Here is an 18,051-nt window from a genome sequence, read left to right as displayed (position 1 = left end):
CACTCTGGACTCTGTTCAGCTTTTTAAGTGTGTAGTTTTTAGGAGTGATACACTTCCTGTTGTCAGGCCTGTGATGTGTCTTAATGTCTGCTGGTGGACAGGAACTATTTTTTTTAATGGCGCAAATCATTTGCGTGCTATCTTATTGTATATGTACCTGATTGCAGTGGAAACACTTTAAAGTATTTGATTTGGTGTTTTGAAAGATTTTGGACATGAACAGTTTCTAAAAATGATTCATTAAACATGTTTGTGGTTTTCACAGTAAAAATCAGACTTTTCTACTGTTAGCTGGGAGGACTTCATTGAGCCTCCAAACATGACTGCTGCTTAGTTTTCCAACTGTGTTTATGTCCAAAGCTCTGCACATCGGTACACATCTGTATGTTTCAGCTTTGTCCTTCACTCACAACATGGTTCATCTTCATCTTAACTTTCTGCTAGCTTCTGTGTTTAAATTGATGCTCTGCTTCCTCTGAAAGTCGATTACATCACAGCAAAGCCAAGAAGACCGTCCAGAATCTGAGGCAGTTTGCAGTAAATTGTGTGTCACAGACTTTGTATTTCACATTTGTGTGACACATTTAAATCTTCTCTTCTTGAAAGTGAAACTCTTACAAACACATAAGGCCACAAAAATCCTCCTGTCCACAGTGTTCAGTCACAAACAGACTCTGAGCCTCATCAGTAAATCCAGCAGATTTTTACCATCTAAAGATGTCTTTGTGCTGCTGCAGACGTCAGTAAACCTGACCCTAAATGTTCCTTTTTCTTTAAAACTCAAACCAGGCTGTTTTCCTTTAAATGACCTGCAGAAATGAGCAGGGTCAGAACGTGCTGAATTAAGATGCACATTTTATAGTCCATCTTCTACACATTGTAGTTTCAACATGGAGGATATTCTGCATCACGTCGTTAAGGAGAGACTAGTGTGAAGCTGTTTGGATTCTCAGTCCAATATTTTCTGTTTTACCAAGTCTTCTTATCACTTCTCCTGCCCACCTTTCCTTGTCCTTCCTGATGTTTACATCAAGGAAAGGATGTTAGGGAAAGGAGATAGGATAGGAGGCACTTTTGGAACACACCTTGAGAGTGGCTGCTGAGGTCGCATGACTCCTTCTGGATGATGGGACTGGCTGCTGCTGCCCTGACTGGATCTAGTAGACTGTAAACAGAGACACAGCCTGAGGAATGAACATTTGCTGCAGGTTAATGATTGATCAAAGTAAAGTCTTATTAAGGTGTGGCAGCTATTCTTTGACCTGCGAGCTTCAGATTTTTTGACGGTGTGAAGTGTTTAATGTGAGGACAGCCTGCAGACACAGAGGATTGATGACGGAGAAGAACCAGAGGATTTTTTCTGTTTCTACACAGACCTGGTCCAGACAGCAGAGAGCTGCAGAGTGAAGAAATTCATGAAAGAAGCTAAGTGCAACTTCCAGTCTCTGAGGTTTCCTCTGCATCACAGAGCAGCTGCTCTTTGTTTGTTAGCGTGTTTCTGTGGAGAACATTCGAAGACTCGCTTCATCTCTAACGTCTGGTGTTGGATAAAGACTTCAAAGCAACATCAAAGTCTCCAACATCCAGCTCAGAGCCTTTCAAACAGAGTGTGCAGATTTTTTCTCCTCACATCACATCAGACTAACAGTCTGTGTGGGCATCTTCATCAGACTCTGCTGCAGGTCGGTACCAACAACATGAAACGTTCCTCACACATCTGCCACTGTTTGATCCTCTTTAACAGAGGAAGTGTGACTGTGCTGTGATGTTCAGTCACACTCAGTGTTCATGTGGACTCTGAACAGGCTTACAGTCAAACTGTAAAATGCTGGACTCCAGTTGTTTTATGAAGGATAATTACATTCAAGTTAAATGTTCTCCAGAATTCATGGAGAATATTTAACAGGACTTAGTGAGCGCCCCCTGCTGGTTCCCTCTGAGTGCTTCTGTCAGTCTCTAGTGAACCTGTAGGATGGATTAATAGAGATTTTGAGGGAATCGCTGCAGTTCAATGTCATCTGTGCAGCAACATTTCTTCATCTGGTGCTTTTCTTTGATGAAATCTGTTTGATCTTCTAGTTTCAGCAGTGACCATTGCAATCACAGCATTCAAACTGTTTTTAAAGCATAAGAACTCAGATCACTGATAATAATTTGTGCGAAAATAATATGTGCTGTGATGATGTGATGGATTTCTTATTGTACTTAATACTAAACTGAATCATTTTAGATTGAATACACTGCATTCAGCTGCTGAAACGTCTAACTAAAATTTGACCAAGAAGTAATCGATCTAAAAGATAACATGCAGAGAAATTGATAATGAAAGTGATGTTTACTAGCAGCTTTGGTTGGCTATCTACATCATTCCTGACCTTACAGAACAAGAACATTACTTGGTAGAAGAAGCTTCTCATTATCAGTGTGTGTGCAGTTCTCTGCAAATGCAGCAGGAATAATTAGTGTGAAGTTTTTAACTCTGCTGATCCTCTTTGAATCATGGATTAGCTGAAATGTTTGAAAATGTTCACACGTGTTGAACTGATTGAAGATTCCAGTTACAGTGAATCAGTGCATGTCAGTGAATGTATCGTGTGTGCTTCATGGCTCCATCTAGTGGACTGATAGTAGAAGTAGAGCAGCTGATGGCAGCTTCCTCTGCCTCACACTGCTGTCTGACTGCATTCAGCTGACACTGAGAGGAAGCAGGAAAGAAGCAGCTGATATTTGGACAGCACACATGATGGAAAGGAGGATTTCAGTTGATGTGCACATGAATGATTTGTGTTTCCTCTGCAGGTGAAGGTAGAAAGTGTGTGTGAGCTGATGTGAATTCAGCAGCATGGATCAGTGTGAGGACAGAGAGGAGGGAGTCCCTCCCTCTAAAAGCACTCTGTGTGGGGAACATGAGAGCCAGACCAAAGCTCAGAGGTGAGATAATCATCTCTAACTGTCCATGACTCTTCTCCATGTCACAGCTCAGCACTCACATCACTGCTCCATCATTATTCACAGGAACCCACCTGAACCTCCACCCAGCTCTGTGTCCTTACAGAGTGACGCGTCTGAACATCGCCATATTAATTTTAAAGTCCAGCCTGTGTCTGCTGCAGAGAGGTGAGCAGTTAGTAAGATGAACTCTTAGGTTTAATTGATTTTGATGTTTCCTGGTTTCTAAAATGCATCTCTGTAGGAGAGCAGTGTCTCAAAGGACACACAGGCTTAGGTGTAACTGTCATTTTATCTGGTTTAAGACACATTTGGACACAATTGGCTGTTTTTAACTATTTATTTTAATCACAAGTGTAAATTTAGACCTCACACATCTGGATCCTAAACTATGATAGAAACAGCTGCTAGCAGTGGGTAGTTTAACTTTAGCCTGGTGGCTAAGCTAACAGAAACAAGCATGCCAGCTGTGGTCTGTGAGAATGATACGCTGCTCTAGACAGCAAACAAAGGTTTGTGCAGCTCCTCTTCAGAAAAGTGTTCAGAGAGCAGCTGCTTTATTAGACAAAGGCTTGTCATGTGAGCCCAAATGTGTGTAACAGCTGGATGAAGGAGAACATGAATCATCACAGTCACATCTCCATCCCACCTTCATTAATTAACTTCCTGTTGCTTGCAGATGACAGGAACACAAACTCTTTGTGCCACGTGATGCTGCAGGATTCGTTAACATTTCCATGATGTAACATATCCTCGTCTAACTGCAAACACATGAACGCTCCTAACGGCAGCTATCACAGCCACAGAGGCAGACTGTTTCTCACTGTTACATTCAGGGACATTTGTTTTCCCATTAAAAGCTGTACTCTAATCTAAGAGGACTGTTACTGACAGGAAACAGCTGCATTATCTGCAGTCTGTGTGATCACAGCTGCTTCAATGACTTTCATCAAAGAATCTAGTGAATAGAATACATTTGTGTTTTTCTGGACCAAAAGGCCAAAGACTCATTAGACTCATTAGAAAGAAAACAAAAAGATAAAAATATTAGACTTTGTCCTATAGCGCTGTGACGCAGGCAGGATTGGACCCAAAACACAACAGGATGAACTCAAAGAGGCAGCTTTATTTCAGCTGTGAACATGCAAACAGTAGAAATAAGTAGAAATAAGAAGGTTTGCAGGGAATTAAGCCTTAGCTTGATGCTCCACTTTGTCCCTCTTTTCCTTATCAAAATATCCACATCAGGCGTCTTCGATCGAGTTTTAAAATATTTACTTACAAATGTCCAAAGATGGGTTCAGGATACCTGAATCCACAATTGTCAAAGTCTTAAAGTTCAAATGGATGAAGAGAGATGGAGAGGTTAAAAAACTGTGTGGCTCCTCTCGCCGAACTTCCTGCCTCTGCCAGACTATCAAAATAAAAGCATACATTTTAAGTACAAGCAATCAAACTAGGAACTTGTTGCATTATTCTTAATATGTCAGTCTGTAAATATTCCTTCCAATATAATACAACTCTAAGCCAGTGAGTCATAACTTTACAGTTTTAATCATTAACCCAAATTATGTTAATCATATAAACTCCCCAGACTTTATCTAGGCTCCAACAATAATCTAAAACTGGAAACTAAACAAACGACTAAGAGCTGAAAAACTAGTAACAGCCTCTGAAATAACCTGGGAACACAGGAGCACTGAAAAAACACACCTGGATGTTAAACTTTATTGTAACACCAGCAGTGTTGGGCAAGTTACTTGAATGAATTATAGTTACTAGTTAGTTCTTCAAAAAAGTAGCTGAGTTAGTAACTGAGTTACAAGATTCTAAAAGTAATTAATTACTTGAAAGGTAACTATTGTGTTACTTTAAAAAAATGTTTAACCCTCTGGGGTCCAGGGTATAGTTGGCCATTTTAACTTCTTTTGATTTGACCTCTACATTTCACCTTTAAAAACTCTTTACTTTGCCTTGTTTGGTATCATCCTTTTCAGCACAACCTCACGTGTCTGAATTTACAGTGATGTTTTTATTTTGACATACTGTATTAACACAATTGATTTAAAATAAAACAAAGAACATAAAATCAGAGTAGAAAAGGTTATATTTTTTACTATAACAACCACAAACATGTTTATTGAATCATATTTCATAACTTTGAATGCAAACATAAATTGTTAAAATCATATTCAGTTCAGTTCATTTTTATTTCAAACATATACATTCACTAACATTTCATAAAATCTTTCCATGCAGTTGTTTGAAAAGGAGTAGGCAGAAGTATATACTTATTTAGCCCTACCCCCTCAGGTTTACATCCTCATCATCTAAATTTGAACAACAAAAACGTATACAATGCCTTCAACTTAGACCATAACATCACAAAAAATATTTTCTCATATTCAACTAAAACTATATTTAGATTTGCTAATTTGCAGAAGAAAATAAACATCACTTTGACTGCTGTCTTGGGTTAAATGCATTTTCTTCATTCTTATACTTTATTTAAAATTTCTTTTTTGACTTTTATTTTAAACTGGTTTATATCACTACTGACCTTTATTTCTTCTTTTAACTCATTCCAGAATTTAACTCCCGCTATTAAAATAGACATCCTTTTCAATGTTGTTCTTACTCTTTGTAATTTTAAATTCCACTTACCCCTAAAATTATACCTCCCTTCTCTCTCTAAGAACCGTTTACTTATTTCAATTGGGAGCATCCATTTCCTTGCCTTATATATTATTTGCCCTGTTTTAAACTTCACCAGATCCTGGAATTTTATAGTTTGTGTCTTAATAAAAAGTGCGTTTGTGTGAGCCCTATACCCCTCCTGATTTATTAATCTAATAGCCCTTTTCTGCATTATGATTATAGTCTGAATATTACTTTTATATGTATTTCCCCAAATCTCTACACAATAACTCATGTACGGTAATAGTAAAGCACAATATAACATATGCAATGTTTTCCTTTCCAGAAATTGTTTACTTTTACTTTCCCCAAGACAGTAAAACAATGCCCCGAGCTAACTTTCCCCTCACATAAGTGATGTGTGATTTCCAACAGGCCTTATGATCAGTGATCACACCAAGAAATTTTATGGTATTAACCCTTTCTAGATATACATTATCAACACAAATTTCAATGTTAATGTTTTTCTTATAGTTTCCGAATAACATCAATTTTGTTTTATTTAAATTTAAGGACAATTTGTTTCTATCAAACCACTTCTTTAATATCTTTAACTCCTGTGCGATCACCTCCAAAACCTCTTGAAATTCCACACCTGAACAAAGCATGTTGGTATCATCTGCAAAAATTACAAACCTTAGTATCTGTGATACTTTACAAATATCATTTATATACATAATAAACATTTTCGGACCCAATACTGATCCTTGAGGTACTCCACATTCAATATCCATCAGTTTAGATTTAAACTCACTTATTTGTACATATTGCTGTCGATTCATCACATAGCTTTTTATCCAATCCAACATGCACAAGTTTTGCAGACAACAAAGTTATTGGCAGCCATTTACCTTTTACCCTTTAAAAAAAAAGATTTCTAATTATTTACATAACAATTAGGTGTTCTGCATTTAAATAAGATGCAACACGTATGATGCCACATAGACAGTGTTACGGGTTCGAAATTGAGGATGAGAGCAAAACAATGATAGTCCAGAAGAGGTCGTTCAAACAATTGATTTTAATGCACGCTGCGTGGAGAGGTGCAAACTGCAAAACAGTTGTACATCTCTCTCCAAAATGCACTCTAGATTGCTTTTATAACATCAGGGTATTGTAACGCCCCTTCTTGCGTTTACAAGCACATAATTTGCATGTACAGAACATTCATGTATTTTAAGAATTAAATGCAAACACAGAAGTTCCTCCTTGTGGCATACTCTTAAGAATATGGTGATGATCTAAGGCCTTTGAGGTCACCATGGACTGGACATCCTTCCGTCACCTGTAACTAAGCAAACTCGAATACCACAAGAAGCTGAATACATTCAGGCCTTTGCTCAGCTACTATTTTACTGTAACTATATACTCAGCCTATGAGTTATGATATATATATTTAACTCAATAATTTTAAAGTAGTTATAACTGCACCTGTAATAAAAATGTTAATATTTGATTATGATAACCCCTATAATATAAATTATAACATAATGCCAGCAGCTTCAATAAACACTTTGATGAAATGATAATTAATGCAATGATAAGATGATGGTTATGTAAAATAATCCCTGTAATTCCACAACAGCTACTTCCGTGCAACTGATATAAGATGGGGAAAGCTGAACACAGCTTCAACCGTCTGTTTGTTGAAAAATAGTAATGCGACGGCACTGCATTTTCTTGTTAGTAACGGTAACGGTATTGTAATGATAGAAATAGTAATCAGTTAGATTACTCGTTACTGAAAAAGTCACGCCGTTAGTAATGCCATTACTTGTAACGCGGTTACTTGTAACGCCGTTATTCCCATGACTGAACACCAGTGGGAGCAGCCACACTGAACATTTTATTGGAGATGAATGATTTTGTGCTGTTTTTAACTCTTAGTCATGTCACAGAGCTAGTTTGAATTTGGAACAGATAAAAAGTTTGGACCCAGAAATGACTAATGACATATTTAAGAAAAATATAACCTAACCCTGAACCCAAAAGTGAAGAAATAAAGTTCACTGATTTATTTAAAATGAACTGATTAATTATTGATGTGCACATGTTACCGAATATTGATACAGGACATTATAAATGTTTTCTAAAAGCCACCCTGTCTATTCTTAAGCACTGAAAATGTCACTGAAACATGTGTTTTATTATTTGCTGACAGGAATCAGCTGACTTTTATTGTTGATGTGTAACTGTCAGCTTTTCCTGCTCATTCATGTCAATTGCTCTGAGTTTTATGCTAGAAGAGGAACCTGCTCATCTTCATTATATTTGTTTAACTAGAGAAAATCAGCCTGTGTGTGAGACCTTGGCTCTACACAGCAATTCAAAGTGAACTAACCCAAGATAAGCTGCAACACAGTGGCTGCAAAACAGTGGGGGATTTAACTTTCTCTGGTGGAAGGGTTTTATTGTGAAGTCTCTGCAGTTGAGTTTGTATTCATCACTCAGTGTTTAGTAAGACAGGCAAACAGGAAAAGCAGCTCATCAGTGTTGATGAAATCAAAGGAACTGTGAGGATCTGCAGTTTGGTCAAATCTAGATGTTTTTCACTATCAGGAAATGATGTTTACTGATAGTGTTCGCTGTTCACAGAGGGAGGAAGAGGAGTGGTGTTTGTGAGGAGGAGCAGCTGTCCTGCTGTGCTTTGTGTCAGGACGTCGTGAAGGATCCAGTCTCTACCAGCTGTGGACACTGGTTCTGCAGACAGTGCATCTCCTCATACTGGGACCAGTCTGCTTCATCAGGAGACTCTGCCTGTCCCCTTTGTGGAGAAAGATCCAGAAACAGAGCTGGACTGCAGACAGCCAGTCAGAGCAGCTGTGTACAAAGTAAGACTGAACATCTGTCTGCTGATGGACTCATTTCTGAAAACTGGATTTCTTGTTGTGTTGTTCAGCCATTGAAGAGTTTTCTTTCTCTTTATTCTCATTGTTTTTCTTTCTTTCAGCAGATGTTGGTCTGCAGGAGGTTTTAGATGAACATAAGATCAGTCTGAGGAGGAGATGTGAACGTGTGACTGAAGGAAGTGATGAAACAGGAAGCAGAACCCTCCTCAACACGATCTACACTGAGCTCTACATCACAGAGGGACAGAGTGAAGAGGTTCACACCCAACATGAGGTGAGGCAGCTGGAGACAGCTTTCAAGATGGACGCCCTCCATGACATTCCAATAAAGTGCCAGGACATCTTTAAAGCCTTACCTGACCAACAGAGACCCATCAGAGTGGTTCTGACCAACGGCGTGGCTGGTGTTGGAAAAACCTTCTCAGTGCAGAAGTTCACTCTGGACTGGGCAGAGGGCTTGGAGAACCAACATGTCAGTGTGGTGGTTCTGCTTTCGTTCAGGGAGCTGAACCTGATCAGAGATGAGCAGTACAGTCTTCTGGAGCTGCTCCATGTTTTCCATCCAACATTACAGAAGGTCACAGCAGAGAAGCTCGCTGTGTGTAAACTTTTGTTCATTTTTGACGGCCTGGATGAAAGCAGACTTTCATTGGATTTTACCAACAGGAAGCTGGTGTCTGATGTCACACAGAAGTCATCAGTCAGCCAGCTGCTGACAAACCTCATCCAGGGGAATCTGCTTCCCTCGGCTCTCATCTGGATAGCTTCCCGACCTGCAGCAGCCAATCAGATCCCTCCTACATGTGTTGACAGGCTAACAGAAGTACGAGGCTTCACTGACGCCCAGAAGGAGGAGTACTTCAGGAGGAGATTCAGTGATGAAGAGCTGTCCAGCAGAATCATCTCCCATATGAAGACATCCAGGAGCCTCCACATCATGTGTAGTATCCCAGTCTTCTGCTGGATCACTGCTTCAGTTCTGGAGCACATGTTGACTACACAGCAGAGAGGAGAGCTGCCCAAGACCCTGACTGACATGTACTCACACCTCCTGCTGGTTCAGACAAAGAGGAAGAAGAACAAGTACCATGAGGGACATGAGACGAGTCCACAGGAGCTGATTGAGGCTGACAGGGAAGTTCTTCTGAAGCTGGGGAAGCTGGCATTTGAAAATCTGGAGAAAGGAAACATCATCTTCTACCAAGAAGACCTGGAGCAGTGTGGTCTGGATGTCACAGAGGCCTCGGTGTACTCAGGAGTTTGTACAGAGATCTTCAAAAGAGAGTTTGTGATCTTCCAGAAACCAGTCTATTGCTTTGTTCATCTGACCATTCAGGAGTTTCTGGCTGCAGTCTACATGTTCCACTGTTTCACCAACAGGAAGACAGAGGTGTTCAAGGACTTCCTGGGAGACTTTTGTAATAATTCTGACTCTGATTCTGACTATTATGATGTTTCTGATTCAGTCCTAGATCGGATTGCCCACATTAAATCATCTCTGGGTGAATCCTCTGTGTATGGGTGTCTAAAGAGAGTCATGGAGAAATCCCTCCAGAGTAAAAATGGCCACCTGGACCTGTTTGTTCGCTTTCTTCATGGCCTCTCTCTGGAGTCCAACCAGAGACTCTTAGGAGGTCTGCTGGTTCAGACAGAGAACAGTCCAGAAACCATCCAGAGAATCATCAACAACCTGAAAGAGATGAACAGTGATGAAATCTCTCCTGACAGAAGCATCAACATCTTCCACTGTCTGATGGAGATGAACGACCTCTCAGTACATCAGGAGATCCAAGAGTTCCTGAAGTCCGAGAAAAGATCAGAGAAGGAACTCTCTGAGATCCACTGCTCAGCTCTGGCCTTCATGTTGCAGATGTCAGAGGAGGTTCTGGATGAGTTGGACCTGCAGAAGTACAACACATCAGAGCAGGGACGCCAGAGACTGAGTCCAGCTGTGAGGAACTGCAGAAAGGCTCGGTGAGTCCAGATGTGATCATTAACATCATTAATTAGTGTAGATTAGTAGTTTAGTTCTTCTGATATACACAGTACTAAACAACTCTCATTAGTTTGACTTTCGCAAATAAAATTGTATTTTCTGTTGATCAGGGTGTGTGTGTGTGTGTGTGTGTGTGTGTGTGTGTGTGTGCTTAGCATGATCCTGCATTTTTTGTATTGAAGTGAAATCTCATGTTAAAAACAGTGACAAATATCCAGAGCAGTCACTGTCTGAGCTTCTCCTCTGAGCTCTTTGATCTTTGATGGTTTTTCCAACTCCATCATCACCCTGTTTCTGTTTCCTCTTCAGGCAATTTATCAGCTAGTGAACATCTATGGGCTCTTATTGTAGTGTGTGTCTCTGTATGTGTGTTTTCAGTGTATCTGTGTGGATTTTAACAGAAGTGTAGTAAAGGCCGTGTGTTAAACGGCAGCCGACTGAAAAGCTGTCTGACTTGTAACTGATGATTTGTGTATATTTTCAGTAATTTGAATAAAACTTTGACTTTTCAAACAATAATATCTCTGCACACTCACAGATTTGTTTACAGATGTGATTACAGGCACACAGATGTGAATCCGCACACACAGATCTCGGTACACGTGCACAAATCTCCACAAACACAAATAGATTTGCTACAATAACAGCTTTTCATACTTTAACTGTAACTTTACAGCCAAATGTGAGAACTCATGGAATAAAATGTGAATTTAAAACACAAAGTAAAACAGTTTGACAGGTAAAATCTTTTCTCCACAGAATTACAGAAAAATATTGTCATGTACACAAATATACTGAGAGCTGCAAACTTGGAATTCAACTTTCACTCATTTAATGTTTTACTGCTTACAAACACTCTGTGATTACAACTGCTAAGTTTGCCCTCTGAGGCACACATTTGCACACTTCTGCAAACTGGCAGAGGGAGGGATGGAAGTCTCGGTGGAGTTTAATAGACTCAGCCGCCAGCTTTTTGCTATCTAAAATATAACAGGACACTGGCGTAAATTCTTGACTGTCTCACACTTCTGTTTAATCAGTTTTCTGTTTGACGTTTATTCAGCTGTGTAAAAATCCAGGAGGAACCCACCCGATGGATTAATAAAGTTTTATTTAATCTAATCTAATCTAATAATGTTGATCTCAGCCAAACCGATTTACTCCGGAACAAATAAAACACAAAAAAAAGCCAAACAATTACATTTTTAGTTATCTGAGTGACTTATATATCATGTTTAACCTGAGTAGCAAAAGACAGAGGGGGTCTGAAAACGATGAAGCCGGGAGTCCGCTGCTCTCCCCGGCTCAAGTGACCATTGAACCCCCCGGGTGGTTTTCACACTCAGGAGAGTGGATGGGTAACAGATGTCTCCGAAAACGTCAGAGCACTTTTGCAAATATTCGATGTCTTGATAAACCAAGCAGATATTTGAAGTTTACACAGCTACTTTCTCACCTGAAAATATGTTAAAAGTTTATTTTGTGACCCAGAGAGATTAATAAGAGTAATATTAAAACTTAGTAGAAATGAAGGACGCATTTTTTGGCCGCATTTGAAGGAGTCGACCAATTGGGACAGCCTTCGTCACCTGGCTGTGACGTAATCGGCTTTCAAATGCGGCCTCTGAAGGATGCAGCCTACTTTTTGGGACACAGCTTGAGCCACACAAAAGCTGTGTCCCAAAACCTAGGCCACATCCTTCGGAGGCCACATTTGAAGGCCAATTATGTCACAGTGATGCGACCAAGGTTGTCCCAATTCGAAGGGTGCTCCAAATGCGGCCAAAAAATGCATCCTTCATTTCGCCGAATTTGAAGGATAGGTCGGGTGTATCCTTTGTGGCCCAACCTATCCCAGAATTCATACCGTGGCCCAGCCAGCTTCAGTTTCCAACAATGGCGGCAGGTAATTAGTTTTAATATTATCGGTGGTTCAAGGGCCGGCGAGAACACTGAACTCCTGGCACAACATTTTCAGACCCCGCTCAGTCTTACGTTACTCAGGTTAAACATGATATTTAAGTCACTTAGATAACCTAAAGATGTTATTGTTTGGCTTTTTTCAGTGTTTTATTTGATTCTGAGTTAGTCGGTTTGGCGGAGATTAAAGTTATAGTTTTCACACAGCTAAATAAACGCCAAACAGAAAACTGATTACACAGAAGTGTGAGTTGGTCGAGAATTTACTCCAATGTCGTGTTATATATTAGCAAGTGAGGAGCAGACGGCTGAGTTTATTAAACTTCACTGAGACAGCTGATGACGTAAATCTGAAGGCTAGACCGTGTAATTTCACAGCCTTGCACTTCCGGCCTTCTCAGTCTTCGAAGGACCCGGCCCACGTAGACTGTGAAAGCCGGGTCCTCCGAAGGATGCGGCCTAGGAATTGGGACATAGTTTAAGTCTCCTTCAGCTCTCTGAGTTTATCATCTCTGTGATTAATGAGGAAATAAAGTCAGACACATAAACATGGTGAGTGAGTATGAAGGTGCTGAGGAAGACTCTGGTTTACTGTGATTTAAAGTGTGATGTACTGATGTCCCTGTGTGACAGTGCTGTGGTTCAGAGTGAGGGCTCAGAGGTGAACCAACTGTGCTCTCTTACTGCCCACAGTGGGACAAACTGAGTGAGAAGACACTGCTGACATCTGGACTGAACATGTGTCAAATATGTGAGCTAATGCTTATGTCACAACAGCACATGGATTCACTCTTATTCCTGCTGCTGCTCCAAATGAGAAATGTCTGACTTCATTTTTTCATTAATCACAAAACTGATTGTTCAGTGTTTAGTTGTTGCTGCTGAAATGCCGTCCCTATTTTCTGCTGATGGAATTCACTGATGTTTTGTTAGCTGCTGCTTACATCCTCGAGCTAAATTCCTGGCAGTGCTCGCGACAGGTCATCATGTCATCAGACGGTGGGAGGTTTAGGTTGTAAGTGTTTGCGTCCGTACACTGCAACCTTCCACACCATTCCTTTATTGTACAGACTCAGCACAGAGCACCTCCATGGATCCCAAATCCAAAAGTGGAGAACAGATTTGAAGTGTGTCACATCCATGTAGTCACATCTGTTTCCACCATGTTTCCACCGATACTAATCCTGTTCAATGACATGTTTCATATCAGTGAATATGTTCTTTAGAACGTCCACTGACATGCTTAAGTGTCCTGCTGGAAATCCCTCAAATCATCCTTGAAATCCATGAAAACTCCTTTTAGTTTTTCTAACTTCACCATCTGTCCTCTCTCTCTCCATCCTCCTCACTGCTTCTTTCCACTGATCATCACACAAACATTGTATTCAACTACAAAATAACACAATAATATCATTTGCTTGGTAATGTGCAGTCATCATCAGTGAATGTTTGCTCTCTTTGCTGTCTCCATCCTGCTCTCTCCTTTCTCTCCCTCTCTGTCTTTGTACCGTCACTCAAGTTCATTGGAAACAGTGACAAATCTTTTTCTGCGAATTCATGATATACCAGTAGAGTAATGGCTCAGAAAGCTAAAATGAGCTAATCATTTCTTTGTTTAGTTCCTCTGAAATCAGATATGATATCAGCAGCTCTGAGTTTATCCATCATTATTGTCCAGTGACGAGATTTCTGCTCTGTTTGGTAACAGTCAGCAGATTTTTCCTGCGCATGGACATGAACGGTCATACCTGACTGCAGCAGGTAGCAAACAGAGATTATCTTTCCCAGCTGGAACTCTTCACTGAGCTGAACCCATTGAAAATGTTCTGGAGCCAGATTAAAAACAGCAAACAGTCCAAATGTCTGTCTTCACTCTGACTCTGGATCAGATAGACTGTGGACATTATGAAAGGCTAAATGTGACGCCATCTTCCCTCCTTCATCTGCAGATTAAAGCCAAAGGAATATTCTAATTAAAGGTCTGAAGGTCTGAGAGAGACTGAATCATTGTGTCATGTCAAACACAGTAAGAGGAGCAGAAGAACAGATGGGAGTAGCAGATGTTCATCAGATTATGGCGTCACTCGGTTTTGTCTTCATATACATTCAGTGTGTTTATAATGCAGATTTTTCTGCTTTTATAATAACACATTTTACATTTTCTCTAATCAAAGACTGATTAAGTGTCGACTCTCAGAGATTCACTGTGAAGTTGTGGCCTCAGCTCTGAAGTCCAACCCATCCCATCTGACAGAGCTGGACATGAGTAAAAACACCCTGCAGGATTCAGGAGTGAAGCTTTTGTGTGCTGGATTGGAGAGTCCAAACTGTCAACTGGAGACTCTGAGGTGAGTTCACTGACTGCAGCAGTTGTTGTTTTTCCAAATTTCAGATCTTTGATTGATGTTTGATCGCAGATAAAAACAGGCTGCAGAGACTTTGAGCTTCTGTGGGAACAGAGAGAGAGAGAAAAGAAAGACATGAATGTCAAAGTTAATAAAGGTGAAGTTCAGATCTGCTATGCCCATGGTGTCAGAAGCTGATATGGCTGCTAAATTCAGTTTTTTCTCTTATTTTGTTTGTTTGAAACTGCTTCCTGTTGGCTGCAGCTGTTTGGAGTATCCATTTTCTAAACTTCTACATTCTGAACCTTCTTCAGCTCTGAACAGATTATTATTAATAATGTACATCTTTCATTCTTTATACAGATTGTATCGCTGTGGTTTATCAAAGATCAGCTGTGATTATCTGGCAACAGCACTGAAGTCCAACCCCTCCCATCTGAGAGAGCTGGACCTGAGTGACAACAACCTGCAGGATTTGGGACTGAAGCAGCTGTGTGGTTTTTTGGAGAGTCCAGGATGTGGACTTGAAACTCTGAGGTCAGTCACCATGTTTTAGTTGTGCTGAGATGAATATGATGTGAAAGTTGTGCTGACACTAAACTGCTGAAAAAAGGCTGATATTATACTGATCCACACTGAGGATCTTCATGGTAAAGTCTGTTTTGTTTCTTCTCTGGTTTAGTCCATTGACTGTAGCAGAACAATGTTCACATTTCAAACAGTGGTATTTGGACTCACAGAAACATGTGGACAGCTTTTGTTCTGAGGGTTTAGACAGAGTCTTCTGTGAGTGCTAACTGTGTTCAAAGTATCGGCCAATCACAGCTTCATGTTGTCATTTATTGACACCATGAACACACAGTTGAAAATGTTCAGCTGTTTAAAATCCAGACACTGAAATTGGCTCAGATTATTTCCTCCTCTGTTACTGTGAGCTCACTCCAACAGTTAAACACGCACACATTTATTTTCAAAGCTTTTTATCAGAAACATATTTAACTTCTACTTTTTAATATCCCATAAAGCACAAGTAAGCCTACAGTCTGAGAGCGCAGTGCTCTGTGAGGAGAAAGAGGTACTAATAATAAGGATCAGCTCATATTAGATAATAAGGTATATTCCAGGAATCAGCTTCAACAAACTATGAGTTTTCTGTTCCATATCAGTTGATCAGAGTCAGGTCAATCAGCTCTGAGCATGCTCAGTCTCAGTTATGGAGCCCGATACTACAATTCACCATGGCAATGGGTAAATAAAGAGCAGAGGCTCTGTGTGAATCCAGAGGATTCAAGATTCAAGATCCTTTTTCTTTGTCATGTCGGCCCCCTTGAACTTTCCACATTTTGTCACAGTACAGCCACAAACATGAATCAATCTTATTGGAATTCCACGTGAAAGACCAATACAAAGTGGTTTACACGTGAGAAGTGGAACGAAAATCATATATGATTCCAAACATTTTTTACAAATAAATCACTGAAAAGTGGGGTGTGCGTACTTATTCAGCCCCCTGAGTCAATATTTTGTAGAACCACCTTTTGCTGCAATTACAGCTGCCAGTCTTTTAGGGTATGTCTCTACCAGCTTTGCACATCTAGAGACTGAAATCCTTGCCCATTCTTCTTTGCAAAACAGCTCCAGCTCAGTCAGATTAGATGGACAGCGTTTGTGAACAGCAGTTTTCAGATCAGTTTATTGCTGGAGTGGAACGGGTCCTTCAGTATCTGAGCTGCTCTGGTCCAACATCTCTTGGTGTAAATGTCCTGTAGGGAGGGGAGAACAATCCTGCAGCAGCATTCTGCTGTACGGATCAATCTCTGAAGACCTTTTTTGTCCTTGACACAGCTGTTGCCATACCAGGATGTGATGTTCTGTGTGAGGATGCTCTCCACAGCGCCTGTATAGAAAGTCCTGAGGATCCCTGGAGAGACCCTGAACTTCCTCAGTTGTCGTAGGTGGTACAGGCGCTGCCTAGCCTTTTTGGACTGGACCTGAATGTGCGCAGACCATGTCCGATCTGGGGAGATGTGGACACCAAGATACTTGGAGGACTGTACCCTCTCCACTGGAGCTCTGTTGATGATGATTGGCTTGTAGTCTCTGTGCTTACCCCTTCTGAAGTCCACCACCAGCTCCTTGGTCTTGCCAACGTTCAGCCGGAGGTGGTTATCCTGGCACCAGGATGCCAGATTCTTCACTTCATCCATGTAGGCCACCTAATCGTTGTTGGAGATGGTGCCCAACACCACTGTGTGATCGGCAAACTTCACACTGGTATTGGAAGTGGCCACACAGTCTGAAGTGTAGAGGGAGTAGAGCAGTACACACCCCTGTGGCGCTCCCGTGTTGATGGTGATGCTGTCGGAGACGCACCTACCCATCCTCACCACCTGAGTTCTGCCAGAGAGGAAGTCCAACACCCATGCACACAGAGGGCCCGATACCGGCGTTTGGCATCCCTCACCAGGTGCCGCACACTATATGAAGCAGCTTTGTAGGCGCGCATGTCGCCATACGCAAGACCTGAGTTATAGGTGGCGGTCCTGGCGTTCACTTTAGCGCGGATTGAACTTTACTGTGAAAAATTCAGAGTTTTTTCTCATGTTGTGTTTGTTTGAAGCTGCTTCCCGTTGGCTGCAGCTGTTTGGAGTTTCCATTTTCTAAACTTCTACATTCTGAACCTTCTTCAGCTCTGAACAAATTATGAAACACTGAATGATTTCAAGCACACACTTTCCCTAATAAATTTATATCTTTCATTCTTTATACAGATTAAAGGACTGTGGTTTGTCAAAGATCAGCTGTGATTATCTGGTAGCAGTACTGAAGTCCAACTCCTCCCATCTGAGAGAGCTGGACCTGAGTGACAACCACAAGCTGCAGGATTCAGGGGTGAAGCAGCTTTGTGGTTTTCTGGAGAGTCCAGGATGTGGACTTGAAACTCTGAGGTCAGTCACCATGTTTTAGTTGTGCTGAGATGAATATGATGTGAAAGTTGTGCTGACGCCAAACTGCAGACATAAGGCTGATATTATACTGATCCACACTGAGGATCTTCATGGTAAAGTCTGTTTTCTTCTTCTCTGGTTTAGTCCATTGACTGTAGCTGAACAATGTTCACACTTCAAACAGTGATACTCAACGTATGGCCCACGGCCCTTCCATGGGGTGCCGACCAGCCTGCCGACCTTTCCTAATTCAGAGAGAGGGGACCCTGATTAACTGTGTACCGTTCTTCCTCACAGTTCTAAGTATTATGCCAAACAATGAATAATCCACAGCTGACTCTCTTTAG

General features: G+C 40.9%; 1 protein-coding gene across 1 annotated transcript in view; it reads left to right on the top strand.

Annotated features, from left to right (window-relative positions):
- Positions 1 to 8,142: 8,142 nt before the first annotated feature.
- Positions 8,143 to 18,051, top strand: part of LOC134621491 (NACHT, LRR and PYD domains-containing protein 12-like) — a 328,927-nt gene continuing 319,018 nt past the window's right edge. Inside the window, exons 1-7 of the mRNA XM_063467956.1 lie at positions 8,143 to 8,159; positions 8,242 to 8,477; positions 8,597 to 9,960; positions 10,027 to 10,469; positions 14,586 to 14,759; positions 15,120 to 15,293; positions 17,528 to 17,704. Of these exons, the coding sequence (XP_063324026.1) occupies positions 8,143 to 8,159; positions 8,242 to 8,477; positions 8,597 to 9,960; positions 10,027 to 10,469; positions 14,586 to 14,759; positions 15,120 to 15,293; positions 17,528 to 17,704 (2,585 nt within the window). The remainder of the gene's footprint in view (positions 8,160 to 8,241; positions 8,478 to 8,596; positions 9,961 to 10,026; positions 10,470 to 14,585; positions 14,760 to 15,119; positions 15,294 to 17,527; positions 17,705 to 18,051) is intronic.

Source organism: Pelmatolapia mariae, linkage group LG3_W (assembly GCF_036321145.2).
Source record: "Pelmatolapia mariae isolate MD_Pm_ZW linkage group LG3_W, Pm_UMD_F_2, whole genome shotgun sequence".
NCBI classification, from domain to species: Eukaryota; Metazoa; Chordata; class Actinopteri; order Cichliformes; family Cichlidae; genus Pelmatolapia; species Pelmatolapia mariae.
Note: the sequence above shows the minus strand (reverse complement) of the source record. Positions and strands in the feature narration are given on the sequence as shown.